General features: G+C 43.9%; 1 protein-coding gene across 1 annotated transcript in view; it reads left to right on the top strand.

The window, feature by feature from the left end:
* Nucleotides 1–7,004: 7,004 nt before the first annotated feature.
* LOC124039470 (pleckstrin homology-like domain family B member 2) overlaps nt 7,005–19,515 on the top strand; it is a gene marked incomplete at its 5' end in the record, with an annotated part of 45,588 nt that continues 33,077 nt past the window's right edge. The window contains 3 exon segments of the mRNA XM_046355471.1: nt 7,005–7,124; nt 12,019–12,203; nt 16,437–17,567. Coding sequence (XP_046211427.1) covers nt 7,070–7,124; nt 12,019–12,203; nt 16,437–17,567 — 1,371 coding nt within the window.

Below are 19,515 nucleotides of genomic sequence, written 5' to 3'. Positions count from 1 at the left end.
TACCTTAGTCTATAGTAGACGTATTCATTTAAAGGTGTCCACATGCTTCCCATCCTACCTTAGTCTATAGTAGACGTATTCATTTAAAGGTGTCCACATGCTTCCCATCCTACCTTAGTCTATAGTAGATGTATTCATTTAAAGGTGTCCACATGCTTCCCATCCTACCTTAGTCTATAGTAGACGTATTCATTTAAAGGTGTCCCCATGCTTCCCATCCTACCTTAGTCTATAGTAGATGTATTCATTTAAAGGTGTCCACATGCTTCCCATCCTACCTTAGTCTATAGTAGACGTATTCATTTAAAGGTGTCCCCATGCTTCCCATCCTACCTTAGTCTATAGTAGATGTATTCATTTAAAGGTGTCCACATGCTTCCCATCCTACCTTAGTCTATAGTAGACGTATTCATTTAAAGGTGTCCCCATGCTTCCCATCCTACCTTAGTCTATAGTAGACGTATTCATTTAAAGGTGTCCACATGCTTCCCATCCTACCTTAGTCTATAGTAGACGTATTCATTTAAAGGTGTCCACATGCTTCCCATCCTACCTTAGTCTATAGTAGACGTATTCATTTAAAGGTGTCCACATGCTTCCCATCCTACCTTAGTCTATAGTAGACGTATTCATTTAAAGGTGTCCACATGCTTCCCATCCTACCTTAGTCTATAGTAGATGTATTCATTTAAAGGTGTCCACATGCTTCCCATCCTACCTTAGTCTATAGTAGACGTATTCATTTAAAGGTGTCAGCATGCTTCCCATCCTACCTTAGTCTATAGTAGATGTATTCATTTAAAGGTGTCCCCATGCTTCCCATCCTACCTTAGTCTATAGTAGACGTATTCATTTAAAGGTGTCCACATGCTTCCCATCCTACCTTAGTCTATAGTAGATGTATTCATTTAAAGGTGTCCACATGCTTCCCATCCTACCTTAGTCTATAGTAGACGTATTCATTTAAAGGTGTCAGCATGCTTCCCATCCTACCTTAGTCTATAGTAGATGTATTCATTTAAAGGTGTCCCCATGCTTCCCATCCTACCTTAGTCTATAGTAGACGTATTCATTTAAAGGTGTCCACATGCTTCCCATCCTACCTTAGTCTATAGTAGATGTATTCATTTAAAGGTGTCCACATGCTTCCCATCCTACCTTAGTCTATAGTAGACGTATTCATTTAAAGGTGTCCACATGCTTCCCATCCTACCTTAGTCTATAGTAGACGTATTCATTTAAAGGTGTCCCCATGCTTCCCATCCTACCTTAGTCTATAGTAGACGTATTCATTTAAAGGTGTCCACATGCTTCCCATCCTACCTTAGTCTATAGTAGACGTATTCATTTAAAGGTGTCCACATGCTTCCCATCCTACCTTAGTCTATAGTAGACGTATTCATTTAAAGGTGTCCACATGCTTCCCATCCTACCTTAGTCTATAGTAGATGTATTCATTTAAAGGTGTCCACATGCTTCCCATCCTACCTTAGTCTATAGTAGACGTATTCATTTAAAGGTGTCCCCATGCTTCCCATCCTACCTTAGTCTATAGTAGATGTATTCATTTAAAGGTGTCCACATGCTTCCCATCCTACCTTAGTCTATAGTAGACGTATTCATTTAAAGGTGTCCCCATGCTTCCCATCCTACCTTAGTCTATAGTAGATGTATTCATTTAAAGGTGTCCACATGCTTCCCATCCTACCTTAGTCTATAGTAGACGTATTCATTTAAAGGTGTCCCCATGCTTCCCATCCTACCTTAGTCTATAGTAGACGTATTCATTTAAAGGTGTCCACATGCTTCCCATCCTACCTTAGTCTATAGTAGATGTATTCATTTAAAGGTGTCCCCGTGCTTCCCATCCTACCTTAGTCTATAGTAGATGTATTCATTTAAAGGTGTCCCCATGCTTCCCATCCTACCTTAGTCTATAGTAGATGTATTCATTTAAAGGTGTCCACATGCTTCCCATCCTACCTTAGTCTATAGTAGACGTATTCATTTAAAGGTGTCCCCATGCTTCCCATCCTACCTTAGTCTATAGTAGACGTATTCATTTAAAGGTGTCCACATGCTTCCCATCCTACCTTAGTCTATAGTAGATGTATTCATTTAAAGGTGTCCCCGTGCTTCCCATCCTACCTTAGTCTATAGTAGATGTATTCATTTAAAGGTGTCCCCATGCTTCCCATCCTACCTTAGTCTATAGTAGATGTATTCATTTAAAGGTGTCCCCATGCTTCCCATCCTACCTTAGTCTATAGTAGATGTATTCATTTAAAGGTGTCCCCATGCTTCCCATCCTACCTTAGTCTATAGTAGACGTATTCATTTAAAGGTGTCCCCATGCTTCCCATCCTACCTTAGTCTATAGTAGACGTATTCATTTAAAGGTGTCCCCATGCTTCCCATCCTACCTTAGTCTATAGTAGACGTATTCATTTAAAGGTGTCCCCAAGCTTCCCATCCTACCTTAGTCTATAGTAGACGTATTCATTTAAAGGTGTCCCCAAGCTTCCCATCCTACCTTAGTCTATAGTAGACGTATTCATTTAAAGGTGTCCCCATGCTTCCCATCCTACCTTAGTCTATAGTAGACGTATTCATTTAAAGGTGTCCCCAAGCTTCCCATCCTACCTTAGTCTATAGTAGATGTATTCATTTAAAGGTGTCCCCATGCTTCCCATCCTACCTTAGTCTATAGTAGACGTATTCATTTAAAGGTGTCCCCAAGCTTCCCATCCTACCTTAGTCTATAGTAGATGTATTCATTTAAAGGTGTCCACATGCTTCCCATCCTACCTTAGTCTATAGTAGATGTATTCATTTAAAGGTGTCCCCATGCTTCCCATCCTACCTTAGTCTATAGTAGATGTATTCATTTAAAGGTGTCCCCATGCTTCCCATCCTACCTTAGTCTATAGTAGACGTATTCATTTAAAGGTGTCCACATGCTTCCCATCCTACCTTAGTCTATAGTAGATGTATTCATTTAAAGGTGTCCACATGCTTCCCATCCTACCTTAGTCTATAGTAGACGTATTCATTTAAAGGTGTCAGCATGCTTCCCATCCTACCTTAGTCTATAGTAGATGTATTCATTTAAAGGTGTCCCCATGCTTCCCATCCTACCTTAGTCTATAGTAGACGTATTCATTTAAAGGTGTCCACATGCTTCCCATCCTACCTTAGTCTATAGTAGATGTATTCATTTAAAGGTGTCCACATGCTTCCCATCCTACCTTAGTCTATAGTAGACGTATTCATTTAAAGGTGTCCCCATGCTTCCCATCCTACCTTAGTCTATAGTAGACGTATTCATTTAAAGGTGTCCACATGCTTCCCATCCTACCTTAGTCTATAGTAGACGTATTCATTTAAAGGTGTCCACATGCTTCCCATCCTACCTTAGTCTATAGTAGACGTATTCATTTAAAGGTGTCCACATGCTTCCCATCCTACCTTAGTCTATAGTAGACGTATTCATTTAAAGGTGTCCACATGCTTCCCATCCTACCTTAGTCTATAGTAGACGTATTCATTTAAAGGTGTCCCCATGCTTCCCATCCTACCTTAGTCTATAGTAGATGTATTCATTTAAAGGTGTCCACATGCTTCCCATCCTACCTTAGTCTATAGTAGACGTATTCATTTAAAGGTGTCCCCATGCTTCCCATCCTACCTTAGTCTATAGTAGACGTATTCATTTAAAGGTGTCCCCATGCTTCCCATCCTACCTTAGTCTATAGTAGATGTATTCATTTAAAGGTGTCCACATGCTTCCCATCCTACCTTAGTCTATAGTAGACGTATTCATTTAAAGGTGTCCCCATGCTTCCCATCCTACCTTAGTCTATAGTAGATGTATTCATTTAAAGGTGTCCACATGCTTCCCATCCTACCTTAGTCTATAGTAGACGTATTCATTTAAAGGTGTCCCCATGCTTCCCATCCTACCTTAGTCTATAGTAGACGTATTCATTTAAAGGTGTCCACATGCTTCCCATCCTACCTTAGTCTATAGTAGACGTATTCATTTAAAGGTGTCCACATGCTTCCCATCCTACCTTAGTCTATAGTAGACGTATTCATTTAAAGGTGTCCACATGCTTCCCATCCTACCTTAGTCTATAGTAGACGTATTCATTTAAAGGTGTCCCCATGCTTCCCATCCTACCTTAGTCTATAGTAGATGTATTCATTTAAAGGTGTCCCCATGCTTCCCATCCTACCTTAGTCTATAGTAGATGTATTCATTTAAAGGTGTCCCCGTGCTTCCCATCCTACCTTAGTCTATAGTAGATGTATTCATTTAAAGGTGTCCCCATGCTTCCCATCCTACCTTAGTCTATAGTAGATGTATTCATTTAAAGGTGTCCCCATGCTTCCCATCCTACCTTAGTCTATAGTAGACGTATTCATTTAAAGGTGTCCCCAAGCTTCCCATCCTACCTTAGTCTATAGTAGACGTATTCATTTAAAGGTGTCCCCAAGCTTCCCATCCTACCTTAGTCTATAGTAGACGTATTCATTTAAAGGTGTCCCCAAGCTTCCCATCCTACCTTAGTCTATAGTAGACGTATTCATTTAAAGGTGTCCCCATGCTTCCCATCCTACCTTAGTCTATAGTAGATGTATTCATTTAAAGGTGTCCACATGCTTCCCATCCTACCTTAGTCTATAGTAGATGTATTCATTTAAAGGTGTCCACATGCTTCCCATCCTACCTTAGTCTATAGTAGATGTATTCATTTAAAGGTGTCCACATGCTTCCCATCCTACCTTAGTCTATAGTAGATGTATTCATTTAAAGGTGTCCCCAAGCTTCCCATCCTACCTTAGTCTATAGTAGACGTATTCATTTAAAGGTGTCCCCATGCTTCCCATCCTACCTTAGTCTATAGTAGACGTATTCATTTAAAGGTGTCCCCATGCTTCCCATCCTACCTTAGTCTATAGTAGACGTATTCATTTAAAGGTGTCCCCATGCTTCCCATCCTACCTTAGTCTATAGTAGACGTATTCATTTAAAGGTGTCCCCATGCCTCCCATCCTACCTTGTTCAGAGGTTTTGGTACATATTTTATGACGTTTTGTGACATTTTTGTTAGTTTTGGACTTGCTTTTTCCCCCCCGGCTGTTCGGGCGCACTTTTTTTTTTTTCAGGAAGCCAAAGTTGGTAGCTGAAGTCTATGTCCCTTTGTCAGTGATTGGTCAACAGTAGGGATTATTCGATAAAGCGAGAGATTACTTGTTTTCATGCAAACTCTGTCATTGAGAAATACTGCACCAAAAATCTTAGTCAAATTGCACCAATAAGATCTCCTCAGCAAACATGTCAAAATGAATGACAGATCTCTTGAGTTATGGAAGATATTAATTCTGACTTTTGAAGAAGTGTATACTGGCTATGGCATCTCAAAATGGACAAACAGTACCATTGCCCCCCCCCTATTTATTTCAAGCGAAGGTCTCTTTGGCAAATCACAGGAGTAGAATGTAGTAGCTGAACAGAGGCTATGGATTTAGATCAGCCAGAATAAACTGGTATCAGACTTGTTCTTCACTGCCATCTGTATGGTCAAAGTGTGTGCGGTTATCGTTGTAGCTGGGGGATAGCTGTAAAAAACTACATGTCCTGTAGCCCACATTGTGTGTTTGTGTTGTCTTGGGGGAGGGAGGAAATTAGAAAGTAGCTTAAACAGAGAAGGGCAGCAGTTGTATAACAGTGGCAGACTGTTGAAAGTCGGGGAATTAGAGTTTAAGAAAAGGCTGCTGTTAAACACACGACGTTTATTCTTTCAGTGAAATACTGAACCGTTCCATATGTTATCTAACGGGTGGCATCCATCAGTCTAAATATTCCTGTTACATTGCACAACCTTCAATGTTATGTCATAATTACGTAAAATTCTGTCAAGTTAGTTCGCAAAGAGCCAGGCGGCCCAAACTGTTGCATATACCCTGACTGCGTGCAATTAACGCAAGAGAAGTGACACAATTTCACCTGGTTAATATTGCCTGTTAACCTGGATTTATTTTAGCTAAATATGCAGGTTAAAAAATATATACTTCTGTGTATTGAAAGGCATTGATGTTTATGGTTAGGTACACGTTGGAGCAACGACAGTCCTTTTTCGCGAATGCGCACTGCATCTATTATATGCAACGCAGGACACGCTAGATAAACTAGTAATATCATCAACCATGTGTAGTTATAACTAGTGATTATGATTAAGTTTAATGCTAGCTAGCAACTTATCTTTGCTTCTTACTGCATTCGCGAAACATGTGGGCTCCTCGTGAGGCAGGTGGTTAGAGCGTTGGACTAGTTAACCGTAAGGTTGCAAGATAGAATCCCTGAGCTGACAAGGTACAAATCTGTCGTTCTGCCCCTGACCAAGGCAGTTAACCCACCGTTCCTAGGCCGTCATTGGAAATAAGAATGTGTTAACTGACAAAATTAACTTGAAATCGGCCCTAAATAATCGGCCATTCCGATGAATCGTCGACCTCTAGTCTCTGGTATCAGTAACAGACAGCTGGATGGAACAGTTTGGTCATGTTTTTTTCCAGAGTTGAGTCGTTTGCCAGGGATCCCTAACCTGCAACCTCAATGCTATAAGAGTCAGACTAGTTTAATATAGATTAGACCTCAATCCTCAATGCTATAAAAATCAGACTAGTTTAATTCTGACTGACCAGTGCAGCAGGTGAACAGACCTGACTGTGTGGTTGACTGACCAGTGCAGCACATGAACAGACCTGACTGTGTGGTTGACTGACCAGTGCAGCACATGAACAGACCTGACTGTGTGGTTGACTGACCAGTGCAGCACATGAACAGACCTGACTGTGTGGTTGACTGACCAGTGCAGCACATGAACAGACCTGACCGTGTGGTTGACTGACCAGTGCAGCAGGTGAACAGACCTGACTGTGTGGTTGACTGACCAGTGCAGCAGATGAACAGACCTGACTGTGTGGTTTCTCTCCAGGTTACGCTCTGAGTCTGGGTAAATCCTGCTTCTTGCGCTTCAACCATCCAGAGGAGGCCAGCCATATGAACAGGATGCTGCCTCTGAAGACCCCTGTCTCACCCTTGGGCTACAGCACAGGTAACATACACGCACGCCCTACCCTCTTTCACCTCTGACCTCCCCTTGACCCCAATCCTCGCTTCTACTTTGTTCACTCCCCTCCCTCCCCCATAGATCCCATCAGCCCATAGTCCCTCAAATGTCATATGACTTCCTGTCTTCCACTGTGTGTGTGGGTACAGTTACAGGTGGAACCCATCCTGACAGTGTGTGATTGAGACGTGTTCATGCGTGACGAAGGCATTCTTGCGTCCCTAATATATGCGATATCTTCATAGAGGCTCTCTGGAGAGCCACAGGGTTAGAAACACAGAAGGGATGCTTCATTGTAGGGTGTAAAACTGTCTGTTACCCCCCCTCAAACCTAAAACACACTTCTCTAGAACAAGGCTGGTGGAATGTTCTTCAGAACTGGCGATCACTGTCGTCATGGTGATTGATCAATCAATCAAATGTATTTATAAAGCCCTTACATCAGCTGATGTCACAAAGTGCTGTACAGAAACCCAGCCTAAAACTCCAAACGGCAAGCAATGCAGGTGTAGAAGCACGGTGGCTCGGAAAAACTCCCTAGAAAGGCCAGAACCAAGAAAGGAACCAGGCTATGAGGGGTGGCCTGTTCTCTTCTGGCTGTGCCGGGTGGAGATTATAACAGATCATGACCAAGATGTTCAAATGTTTATAGATGACCAGCAGGGTCAAATAATAATAATCACAGTAGTTGTCGAGGGTGCAACAGGTCAGCACCTCAGGAGTAAATGTCAGTTGGCTTTTCATAGCCGATCATTCATAGTATCTCTACCGCTCCTGCTGTCTCCAGAGAGTTGAAAACAGCAGGTCTGGGACAGGTAGCACGTCCCGTGAACAGGTCAGGGTTGCATAGCCGCAGGCAGAACAGTTGAAACTGGAGCAGCAGCACGGCCAGGTGGACTGGGGACAGCAAGGAGGCTGGGGGGGTGTACCGGTCAATGTGGAGCCTATATACAGGGGGTACCGGTCAATGTGGAGCCTATATACAGGGGGTACCGGTCAATGTGGAGCCTATATACAGGGGGTACCGGTCAATGTGGAGCCTATATACAGGGGGTACCGGTCAATGTGGAGCCTATATACAGGGGGTACCGGTCAATGTGGAGCCTATATACAGGGGGTACCGGTCAATGTGGAGCCTATATACAGGGGGGTACCGGTCAATGTGGAGCCTATATACAGGGGAGGTACCGGTCAATGTGGAGGCTATATACAGGGGAGGTACCGGTCAATGTGGAGGCTATATACAGGGGGTACCAGTCAATGTGGAGGCTATATACAGGGGAGGTACCGGTCAATGTGGAGGCTATATACAGAGGGAGGTACCGGTCAATGTGGAGGCTATATACAGAGGAGGTACCGGTCAATGTGGAGGCTATATACAGGGGAGGTACCGGTCAATGTGGAGGCTATATACAGGGGGGGGTACCAGTCAATGTGGAGGCTATATACAGGGGAGGTACCGGTCAATGTGGAGCCTATGTACAGAGGAGGTACCGGTCAATGTGGAGGCTATATACAGAGGAGGTACCGGTCAATGTGGAGGCTATATACAGAGGAGGTCACCGGTCAATGTGGAGGCTATATACAGGGGGTACCGGTTAATGGAGGCTATATACAGGGGGTACGGTCAATGTGGAGGCTATATACAGGGGGGTCAATGTGGAGGCTATATACAGTTAATGTGGAGGCTATATACAGGGGGGGTACCGGTCAATGTGGAGGCTATATACAGGGGGGTACCGGTCAATGTGGAGGCTATATACAGGGGGTACCGGTCAATGTGGAGGCTATATACAGGGGGTACCGGTCAATGTGGAGGCTATATACAGGGGGTACAGGTCAATGTGGAGACTATATACAGGGGGGTACCGGTCAATGTAGGTCTTAGATTTTATTTCCAATGATTTGCTAGTAGAACGGAAGGCAGTGGGGGTTTTACGATTGCCTACGAATTCTCAGAAGGCAGCGCGACTTCCGTCCTCTTTTCCTCCATCTTCACGCAAATGACGGGGATTTGGGTCTGTTCCCGGGAAAGACGTTTGGGCTCGTCGGACTCGCTAAAGAGAAAATAATCTTCTGCCAGTGACACATCCACATCATTACTGGAATGGTGCAGGATAACCAGCTAGCACATAACATTCTGAGAACCATATGTTTCTTAGGTGGGATTTTCAGTACTTCAGCCTAACGTTTTCTGCTTGTTTCCTCATGGTTCTATTTATAGTAATGTTCTCCGAACATTAAGAAAACTTTCCATAAAAACATAAGAGAACAACATTAGTAACATTCCAAAAATGCTCTAATAATGTTATTTAAAAACATACATTTTGTTCTCAGCGACATCAATTGTCTATCCTCTATCTTGTTTAGTGTGTTCAGGTGTTCACTGATTGGCCACACCGTATCTTAATGAGTGTTTACTTTGCAATGGGGTTTCGTTTGAATAGACTCAAATGATACATATGAGTTAAAGAACCATGTCATGCTAGCTCCATCCTGGTGGCACACAGTGGACTAATTCCATGGATAGAGAACAGAACAGTATAGGTTTGAATCTCACTGTCGCCGTGTCAAATAAATAAAGAAATGTGTTATTATGATTAACACCTATGCAAATTAATTCCCATTTGGCGCGTCTGCCTGGAATTCAGAACAGTTAACCAGCTAGCAGTGTTATTATGATTAACACCTATGCAAATTAATTCCCATTTGGCCTGTCTGTGCCTGGAATTCAGAACAGTTAACCAGCTAGCAGTGTTATTAAAGGTAGTATTGAAACATTCAGTAAACGTTTTAAGAAAGTTATAAAAAAAAACCTGCAATCAACGGTAGAATTTACATTCTCAGAATGTTAATAAAACCTCCCAGGAAGACTTTCAGGCAACCCTAGTAAAACGTTCTCAGAACCTCCCTGCAACATCCCTCGTTCTAATATTTATTTACATATTTCTTAATTCCGTTATTTTACTTTTGGATGTGTGTATTGTTGTGAATTGTTAGATACTACTGCAGTGTTAGAGCTAGGAACACAAGCATTTAGTTAGATACTACTGCACTGTTAGAGCTAGGAACACAAGCATTTAGTTAGATACTACTGCACTGTTGGAGCTAGGAACACAAGCATTTAGTTAGATACTACTGCACTGTTAGAGCTAGGAACACAAGCATTTAGTTAGATACTACTGCACTGTTAGAGCTAGGAACACAAGCATTTAGTTAGATACTACTGCACTGTTAGAGCTAGGAACACAAGCATTTCACCACACTGGCAATAACATCTGCTAAATATGTGTTTGTGACCAATACAATTTGATTTGTATGTTCCCAGAACAGGCGATTAGTTTCAATTCCCTTCCCAGAACGTTTATAAAAATCAAAATAAAAACATTTTGTTTTTCCCAGAACGTTTATAAAAAATAAAATAAAAACATTTTGTTTTATCGATCATTCCCAGAACCAATGAAACATGAATTTCATTCCCAGACTTCATAAACATGAATGTTCATTCCCAGAACCAATGGGCAATCATAAACATGAATGTTCATTCCCAGAACCAATGGGCAATCATAAACATGAATGTTCATTCCCAGAACCAATGGGCAATCATAAACATGAATGTTCATTCCCAGAACCAATGGGCAATCATAAACATGAATGTTCATTCCCAGAACCAATGGGCAATCATAAACATTCCCAATGTTCATTCATTCCAGAACCAATGGGCAATCATAAACATGAATGTTCATTCCCAGAACCAATGGGCAATCATAAACATGAATGTTCATTCCCAGAACCAATCATAAACATGGGCAATCATAAAACATGAATGTTCATTCCCAGAACCAATGGGCAATCATAAACATGAATGTTCATTCCCAGAACCAATGGGCAATCATAAACATGAATGTTCATTCCCAGAACCAATGGGCAATCATAAACATGAATGTTCATTCCCAGAACCAATGGGCAATCATAAACATGAATGTTCATTCCCAGAACCAATGGGCAATCATAAACATGAATGTTCATTCCCAAAACATCCAAGGAACTGCATGCTAACTGGGTAGATACACACATGCCCGTCTACGTTTAGTGGTTCTATGTGTGTCTTGGAAGTCACGATGGTATGGATAGAACTGCATGCTAACTGGGTAGATACACACATGCCCGTCTACGTTTAGTGGTTCTATGTGTGTCTCGGAAGTCACGATGGTATGGATAGAACTGTCCCGTTACTCAGAGAACCATTTCTTCCCTCACCTATCGTTGATGAGTAAAATTGCTTTAACCTATAACCATTGCTTTAACCTATAGAGTGTTTTCAGATCAGCGATGATAGAGGGGAAATTGAACTGTCAGGGGAATTGAGGAAATTCCTGACCGCTAACAGTATTTATATTTCCCCAAATTCCAAAGTAAGGAAGTCAATTGCTCTGCTACTTTTAGAAACCTGAACTACCATGTGTGTATTAGTTTTGGATCTGAGAATAGGTGTGTGTGTGTGTTGGCTGTCAGGCCCTCTGTGTTATGGGCCATTTTGTACAGCAGCTCTCTGCATTTTGGGTTATGGGTGTTCTGCCAAGCCCAGCTAGGAATCGACTTAGCTGCACGTACATCCACCATGCAACTTTCACCCTCACTCCTAATGGGGCGGCACACACTGGCCCACGTATACACAGAGCTATTAATACCTCTCTCCTTCCTCAGTCCAATAGGCTTCAACAGACTAAACAGACAACCAATGGACAGGGAATGGAAATGTTTTCTTCACTATTCACTTAACGGTGAAGATGGACACTTTAAAATAACATGTCTTATGTATCAACTCTTTCTCTCGCTCTCTTTCTCTCGCTCTCTTTCTCTTTCGCTCTCCCACCAGACTATCTGAAGTTTAGTAGTGACTACAGACATGGGGAGGTGGGAGGGGCCAGCAGCGCCAGAGGGATGCGCTCAGCCTCAGAGCTCCGTGATTTGATGGACACCTTACAACGCAAGAAGATTGCCCTGGAGACAAGCCTGAGAGCCAATGGGGACGCTAGCCCCTCCTACTTCAGTATGAAACAGGTATGACAGTTTGGGGTTTCATGCATTGTGAGTTGGAGTGTTTATTACTAAGTCAATACATTACAATATAATTTGGTCCAAGAGACTTTGGTCCAAGATACTTCTTATCTTCTACCCCCAAGCCATAAGACTCCTGAACATCTTCTACCCCCAAGCCATAAAACTCCTGAACATCTTCTACCCCCAAGCCATAAGACTCCTGAACATCTTCTACCCCCAAGCCATAAACTCCTGAACATCTTCTACCCCCAAGCCATAAGACTCCTGAACATCTTCTACCCCCAAGCCATAAGACTCCTGAACATCTTCTACCCCCAAGCCATAAGACTCCTGAACATCTTCTACCCCCAAGCCATAAGACTCCTGAACATCTTCTACCCCCAAGCCATAAGACTCCTGAACAGCTAATCAAATGGCTAAGACTCCTGAACATCTTCTTGACCCCCAAGCCATAAGACTCCCATCTTTACACCCCAAGCTGCTAAGACTCTCTGTTTATTATCTATGCAAAGTCACTTTAATCTTCTACCCCCAACATAAGACTCCTGAACATCTTACCCCCAAGCCATAAGACTCCTGAACAACTTCTGCCCCCAAGCCATAAGACTCTGAACATCTTCTACCCCCAAGCCATAAGACTCCTGACATCTTCTACCCCCAAGCCCCTAAGACTCCTAACATCTTCTCCCCATTGACTCTGACTCCTGAACAGCTAATCAAATGGCTACTCAGACATTTGACTCTGACCCCCTCCCCCCTTTATAGTCTCCACATTGACTATTATCTATGCAAAGTCATTTAACTCTACCAACATGTGCTCTGTACCTCAATACCCCCTGTATATAGCCTCCACTTTGACTCTGTACCGGTACCCCTGTATATAGTCTCCACATCGACTCTGTACCGGTACCCCTGTATATAGTCTCCACATTGACTCTGTACCGGTACCCCCTGTATATAGCCTCCACATTGACTCTGTACCGGTACCCCCTGTATATAGTCTCCACATCGACTCTGTACCGGTACCCCCTGTATATAGCCTCCACATCGACTCTGTACCGGTACCCCCTGTATATAGCCTCCACTTTGACTCTGTACTGGTACCCCCTGTATATAGCCTCCCTACTGTTATTATACTACTGCTCTTTAATTATTTGTTACTTTTATTTTGTATTTTTTACTTACCTATTTTTTTCACCTATTATTTTGACCGGATACAACAGGTAGACTTACAGGCTCTAACCAATAGTGACTCTGAATCATGACCCCCTGTATATGATCTTCAGGTCAAAGCTCTGAAAGAGGCCCCCTGTATTCCCCTCCACATTCTGACTCTGGATTTCCGTTAAAACGCATTTTCCCAGTCAGAGCAACAACAAAAAAGTTCCCTGTATATAGTTCCACATTGACTCTGAACTCACTGGAGTCGCAGTTCCTAGTTCCCAGTTGTCTTGAACTCACTGAACTCCACTGGAGTCTGTTCCTAGTTCCCAGTTGTCTTGAACTCCACTGGACTCTGTTCCGGTTCCCAGTTGTCTTGAACTCACTGGACTCTGTTCCTAGTTCCCCCTTGTATTGAACTCACATTGACTCTGTTCCTAGTTCCCCCTTGTATTGAACTCACTGGAGTCTGTAGTTCCCAGTTGTATTGAACTCCACTGACTCTGTACAGTTCCCCCTTGTATTGAACTCCACTTTGACTCTGTTCTGGTACCCCCTTGTATATGAACTCACTGGACTGTTATTTCCTAGTTGTCTTTAATTACTTTGTTACTTTTATTTTGTATTTTTTCACTTACCTATTTTTTTAACCTAGTTATTTTGAACTCACTGGATACAGTTCCCAGTTGTAGAACTTACTGGAGGCAGTTCCCAGTTGTGCGGTTGAACTCACTGGAGTCGCAGTTCTTCAGTTGTCTTGAACTCACTGGAGTCGCAGTTCCCAGTTCCCAAGTTGTCTTGAACTCACTGGAGTCGCAGTTTTCCCAGTCAGAGCAACAACAAAAAATTCCCTAGTTCCCAGTTGTATTGAACTCACTGGAGTCGCAGTTCCTAGTTCCCAGTTGTCTTGAACTCACTGGAGTCGCAGTTCCTAGTTCCCAGTTGTATTGAACTCACTGGAGTCGCAGTTCCTAGTTCCCAGTTGTCTTGAACTCACTGGAGTCGCAGTTCCTAGTTCCCAGTTGTCTTGAACTCACTGGAGTCGCAGTTCCTAGTTCCCAGTTGTCTTGAACTCACTGGAGTCGCAGTTCCTAGTTCCCAGTTGTCTTGAACTCACTGGAGTCGCAGTTCCCAGTTGTATTGAACTCACTGGAGTCGCAGTTCCCAGTTCCCAGTTGTCTTGAACTCACTGGAGTCGCAGTTCCCAGTTGTCTTGAACTCACTGGAGTCGCAGTTCCCAGTTGTATTGAACTCACTGGAGTCGCAGTTCCCAGTTGTATTGAACTCACTGGAGTCGCAGTTCCCAGTTGTATTGAACTCACTGGAGTCGCAGTTCCTAGTTCCCAGTTGTCTTGAACTCACTGGAGTCGCAGTTCCCAGTTGTATTGAACTCACTGGAGTCGCAGTTCCCAGTTGTATTGAACTCACTGGAGTCGCAGTTCCCAGTTGTATTGAACTCACTGGAGTCGCAGTTCCCAGTTGTATTGAACTCACTGGAGTCGCAGTTCCCAGTTGTATTGAACTCACTGGAGTCGCAGTTCCCAGTTGTATTGAACTCACTGGAGTTCGCAGTTCCCAGTTGTATTGAACTCACTGGAGTCGCAGTTCCCAGTTGTATTGAACTCACTGGAGTCGCAGTTCCCAGTTGTATTGAACTCACTGGAGTTGTATTGAACTCAGTTCCCAGTTGTATTGAACTCACTGGAGTCGCAGTTCCCAGTTGTATTGAACTCACTGGAGTCGCAGTTCCCAGTTGTATTGAACTCACTGGAGTCGCAGTTCCCAGTTGTATTGAACTCACTGGAGTCGCAGTTCCCAGTTGTATTGAACTCACTGGAGTCGCAGTTCCCAGTTGTATTGAACTCACTGGAGTCGCAGTTCCCAGTTGTATTGAACTCACTGGAGTCGCAGTTCCCAGTTGTATTGAACTCACTGGAGTCGCAGTTCCCAGTTGTATTGAACTCACTGGAGTCGCAGTTCCCAGTTGTATTGAACTCACTGGAGTCGCAGTTCCCAGTTGTATTGAACTCACTGGAGTCGCAGTTCCCAGTTGTATTGAACTCACTGGAGTCGCAGTTCCCAGTTGTATTGAACTCACTGGAGTCGCAGTTCCCAGTTGTATTGAACTCACTGGAGTCGCAGTTCCCAGTTGTATTGAACTCACTGGAGTCGCAGTTCCCAGTTGTATTGAACTCACTGGAGTCCCAGTTCCCAGTTGTTTTGAAATGTGCAGAATGTTTATCCTTTTAAGCTTAGAGACCCTTAAACCCAGACTTGGACTACACATCCACGCCACTGAGTAGCAGGCTAGTGATTGCTTTGCAATGCTTGCAGTTAGCCACTGATTCCTTCCAAACCACTCATTGTTGAATCTGCGATTTCCAACTTGTTGTGTAATGTTTATGGCCGATGAGCACCGATACATTTTATCAATAATTTCTCTTCATTGAAAAGGATTTGCCAGTAGATTGTCGACTTGATTCATGATGATGACTGATAGCTTGCTAGCTAAGATTTTGAAAGTATAATGTTGACCGTCCAATCAAAGCTACTGTAGATATGTGGTTTGACGTCATTTTATCTTTGGCCAATGACTTTGAACCTTCTTAGATGGGTACTTCAGTAACTCTATGGCAGCACCCAAGGGTCTTGAATTTTTTAGCTCTCTCCTTAGATTTTGTGGCGTCAGTGTCCCCATGAGTGACAGAACATTGAGCCAATCACGGCGCAACTAGAAAACATTACCCACCCCTACGCTCTATTTTCCGCTGGCTGCCCCACCACCACAGAAAACACCTGCATTTTGGAGCTGCCTTACTCAAGAAAGCAAAAAAGAGATGCAGCTTTATTAACTCAATCATTTGATTTTTTTTTGTTTGCAAACTGATATGTGACATGTATTAATGCCAAAATAACAGACAACAACAACCAAAATAATCTGCCTCACTTGCCCTGAATGGGTTGCCATTGCACCTAGGAAATTTGTGTGACCGGACCTTCTCAAGTAGCAGTTGAGTACCCCTGCTAGATGGACATTCCTAATGAATTTTCTTCTACTCCTCTCCCTCCCAGTCTCCACCCACCACCACGTCTGTGACCTCACCCACCTCGATGTGGTCAGCCTATCAGGAACAGGCTAGGCGCTTCTACGGCTCTGATCGTCCTCCTCTCTCTGGCAAAGCTGCCGCCCCTCGCTCCCCCTCTCGGCGCTCTGACCCCCCTTCCTCCCGAACCTCCATGACCCGGAAACAATCATACCAATCACAGGACAACCTGCTCATCTCCCCTGGCAATGGGCGACGCCCACTAAACCCAAACTCCTCCCCCCTGTTGTCGATGCGGAACTGTGGAGGTTCCTCTAACTCAGTGGCCGGTGGTGATAGCCTCTCCTCTCCTCCAACCTCATCCCTCTTTCCAACTAGTGGAGCAGCCAGCATGCCCTCCAGTCCCCGCCTGGGACTACGAAGCCACAGCAACCATGAGCCGGTGTCTAGCAACCGAACCAGGAAGTACTCTGCAGGGTCTATAGGCGGCATAATGGAAAGTCACAACTGCTCACTGCCCCGCCTCTGCCCCTCATCATCACCTCGTTCCCATGACAACGGAGCCCTGGCCCTGTTTTCCCTCCCCCTAACTTCTAATCCTCTACGCAACTCCTCTCACAACAATAGCCAAAACCACACCACAAACAACAACTACAACCATAACCAAATGACTAACTTCACCTACAGCCAGGCCCAAAACATGAACCGGAACCAAGGAGAGGGGGTAGAATCCATCTCTCTCTCCATCCCTGAATCTCCCACCCAGGCCCCTCCAGACGTGACCTCACCGTCCCTATCAGGGGGCTCTTACAGCCCCGGTGTGGCCAAGATACTCAGCTTCAACTCCACCGGCTCCACCTCCAGCCTTCAGGAGCCAAAGAGGTCAGCCAGCCGAGGAGCCTCCCCTGGACCAGAGCTCTTTCTGGGGGAGAGGCAGAGAGAGCACAGGGGGGGAAGACTGGAGCCTGGGTTAGGATTAGAGGAACGAAGGCAGTCATTTGGAAAGGGAGGGGTGGGGCTGGGGGCGGGGTTGACCCCACCAGGGGGGTTCAGGGTGAGGAGTGGCAGTATCAGCTCCCTGAGTGGGAAGGAAGAACTGACTGACTACCACCATCGCCAGAGAGACGAGAGACTACGAGAACAGGAAGTGGAGAGACTGGTGAGTAGTGTGTGTGTGTGTGTGTGTGTGTGTGTGTGTGTGTGTGTGTGTGTGTGTGTGTGTGTGTGTGTGTGTGTGTGTGTGTGTGTGTGTGTGTGTGTGTGTGTGTGTGTGTGTGTGTGTGTGTCTGAAATGATCCAAATGAAATAGTAATTAAATTAGGAACAGGATGGGTGGAATCAGATGACTTCCCTCTCACCTCTCGACCTCTTGAAGACATTGTTCAGGAGGTGCACTGTTTGGGCGTACGCGCACACACACACAGATGCATATGCACACACACACATGTTCCCTGAGGGAGGTTCAGTGCCAAGGCAGATACCTCTGGCTGCTATCGTATGCTAAGATACGTAGCTATTCTCACTCCTTCACTTTGTTGGGTCTGGTTCAGAGGAAAGTACAGATGTCTGTGGGCTCTCCTGTGTGTGTGTGTGTGTGTGTGTGTGTGTGGTTGGTTCCATAAGTCAGGCCATCTGGAGTTCTGCCCAGTTGGGTTGGTCCGGGTCATTTTGGAACCCATAACAGAAACATCAGATGTGGGTTAGAACCAGATTGAATTAATGACTGGGAATATACCGCAGGTGGATTGCCTCTCTGTCTCTCTATCTCTCTGTGTGTGCATTCAGAAATTATTCAGACCCCTAGACTTTTTCCACATTTTGTTACGTTACAGCCTTATTCTAAAATGGATTCAAGTTTTTTTCCTTCATCAATCTAAACACAATACTCCATAATGACCGTGAAAACAGGTTGTTAGAAATACATTATTTACATAAGTATTCAGACCCTTTGCTTTGAGACTTGAAATTGAGCTCCGGTAAATCCTGTTTCCATCGATCATCCTTGAGATGTTTCTACAACTTGATTGGAGTAAATTCAATTGATTGGACATGATTGGGAAAGGCTCACGCCTGTCTATATAAAGGTCCCACAGTTGACAGTGCATGTCAGTGCAAAAACCAAGCCATGAGGTTGAAGGAATTGTCTGTAGGTCTCTGAGACAGGATTGTGTCGAGGCAGAAATCTGGGGAAGGGTACCAAAATATGTCTGCAGCATTGACGGTCCCCAAGAACATAGTGGCCTCCAATATTTTTAAATGGAAGAAGTTTGGAACCACCGAGACTGTTCCTTGAGTTGGCCTTCCAACCACACTGAGCAATCGGGGGAGATGGGTGTTGGTCAGGGAGGTAAACAAGAACCCGATGGTCACTCTGACAGAGCTCCAGAGTTCCTCTGTGGAGATGGGAGAACCTTCCAGAAAGAAAACCATCTCTGCAGCACTCTACAAATCAGGCCTTTTATCCTCTTTGGGCTGCAATCCCGTTAACGGGATCGATATGACAACAGCCAGTGAAAGTGCAGGGCGCCAAATTCAAAACAACAGAAATCTCATCATTAAAAGTCCTCAAACATACATGTATCTTAGACCGTTTTAAAGGTAGTCTTGTTGTTAATCCCACCACAGTGTCTGATTTTAAATAGGCTTTACGGCGAAAGCACCACAAACGATTATGTTAGGTCACCACCAAACCACAATAAAAACAGCCATTTTCCCAGCCAAAGAGGAGTCACAAAAAGCACACATAGAGATCAAATGAATCACTAACCTTTGATGATCTTCATCAGATGACACTCATAGGACTTCATGTTACACAATACATGTATGTTTTGCTTGATAAAGTTCATATATATATATATAAAAATCGGAGTTTACATTGGCACGTTACATTCACTAGTTCCAAAAACATCCAGTGATGTTGCCATATCGATTCAACAGAAATACTCATCATAAATGTACATGATAATGCAAGTTATAATGCAAGTTATACACATGGAATTATAGATATACCTGTTAATGCAACCGCTGTGTCAGATTTCAAAAAAACTTTACGGAAAAAGCAATGCAATAATCTGAGACGGCGCTCAGAACAATCAAGTCAAATTAGC

The sequence above is a fragment of the Oncorhynchus gorbuscha genome, linkage group LG07 (assembly GCF_021184085.1).
Source record: "Oncorhynchus gorbuscha isolate QuinsamMale2020 ecotype Even-year linkage group LG07, OgorEven_v1.0, whole genome shotgun sequence".
Lineage (NCBI taxonomy): Eukaryota > Metazoa > Chordata > Actinopteri > Salmoniformes > Salmonidae > Oncorhynchus > Oncorhynchus gorbuscha.
This window is presented reverse-complemented; position numbering and strand designations above follow the sequence as displayed.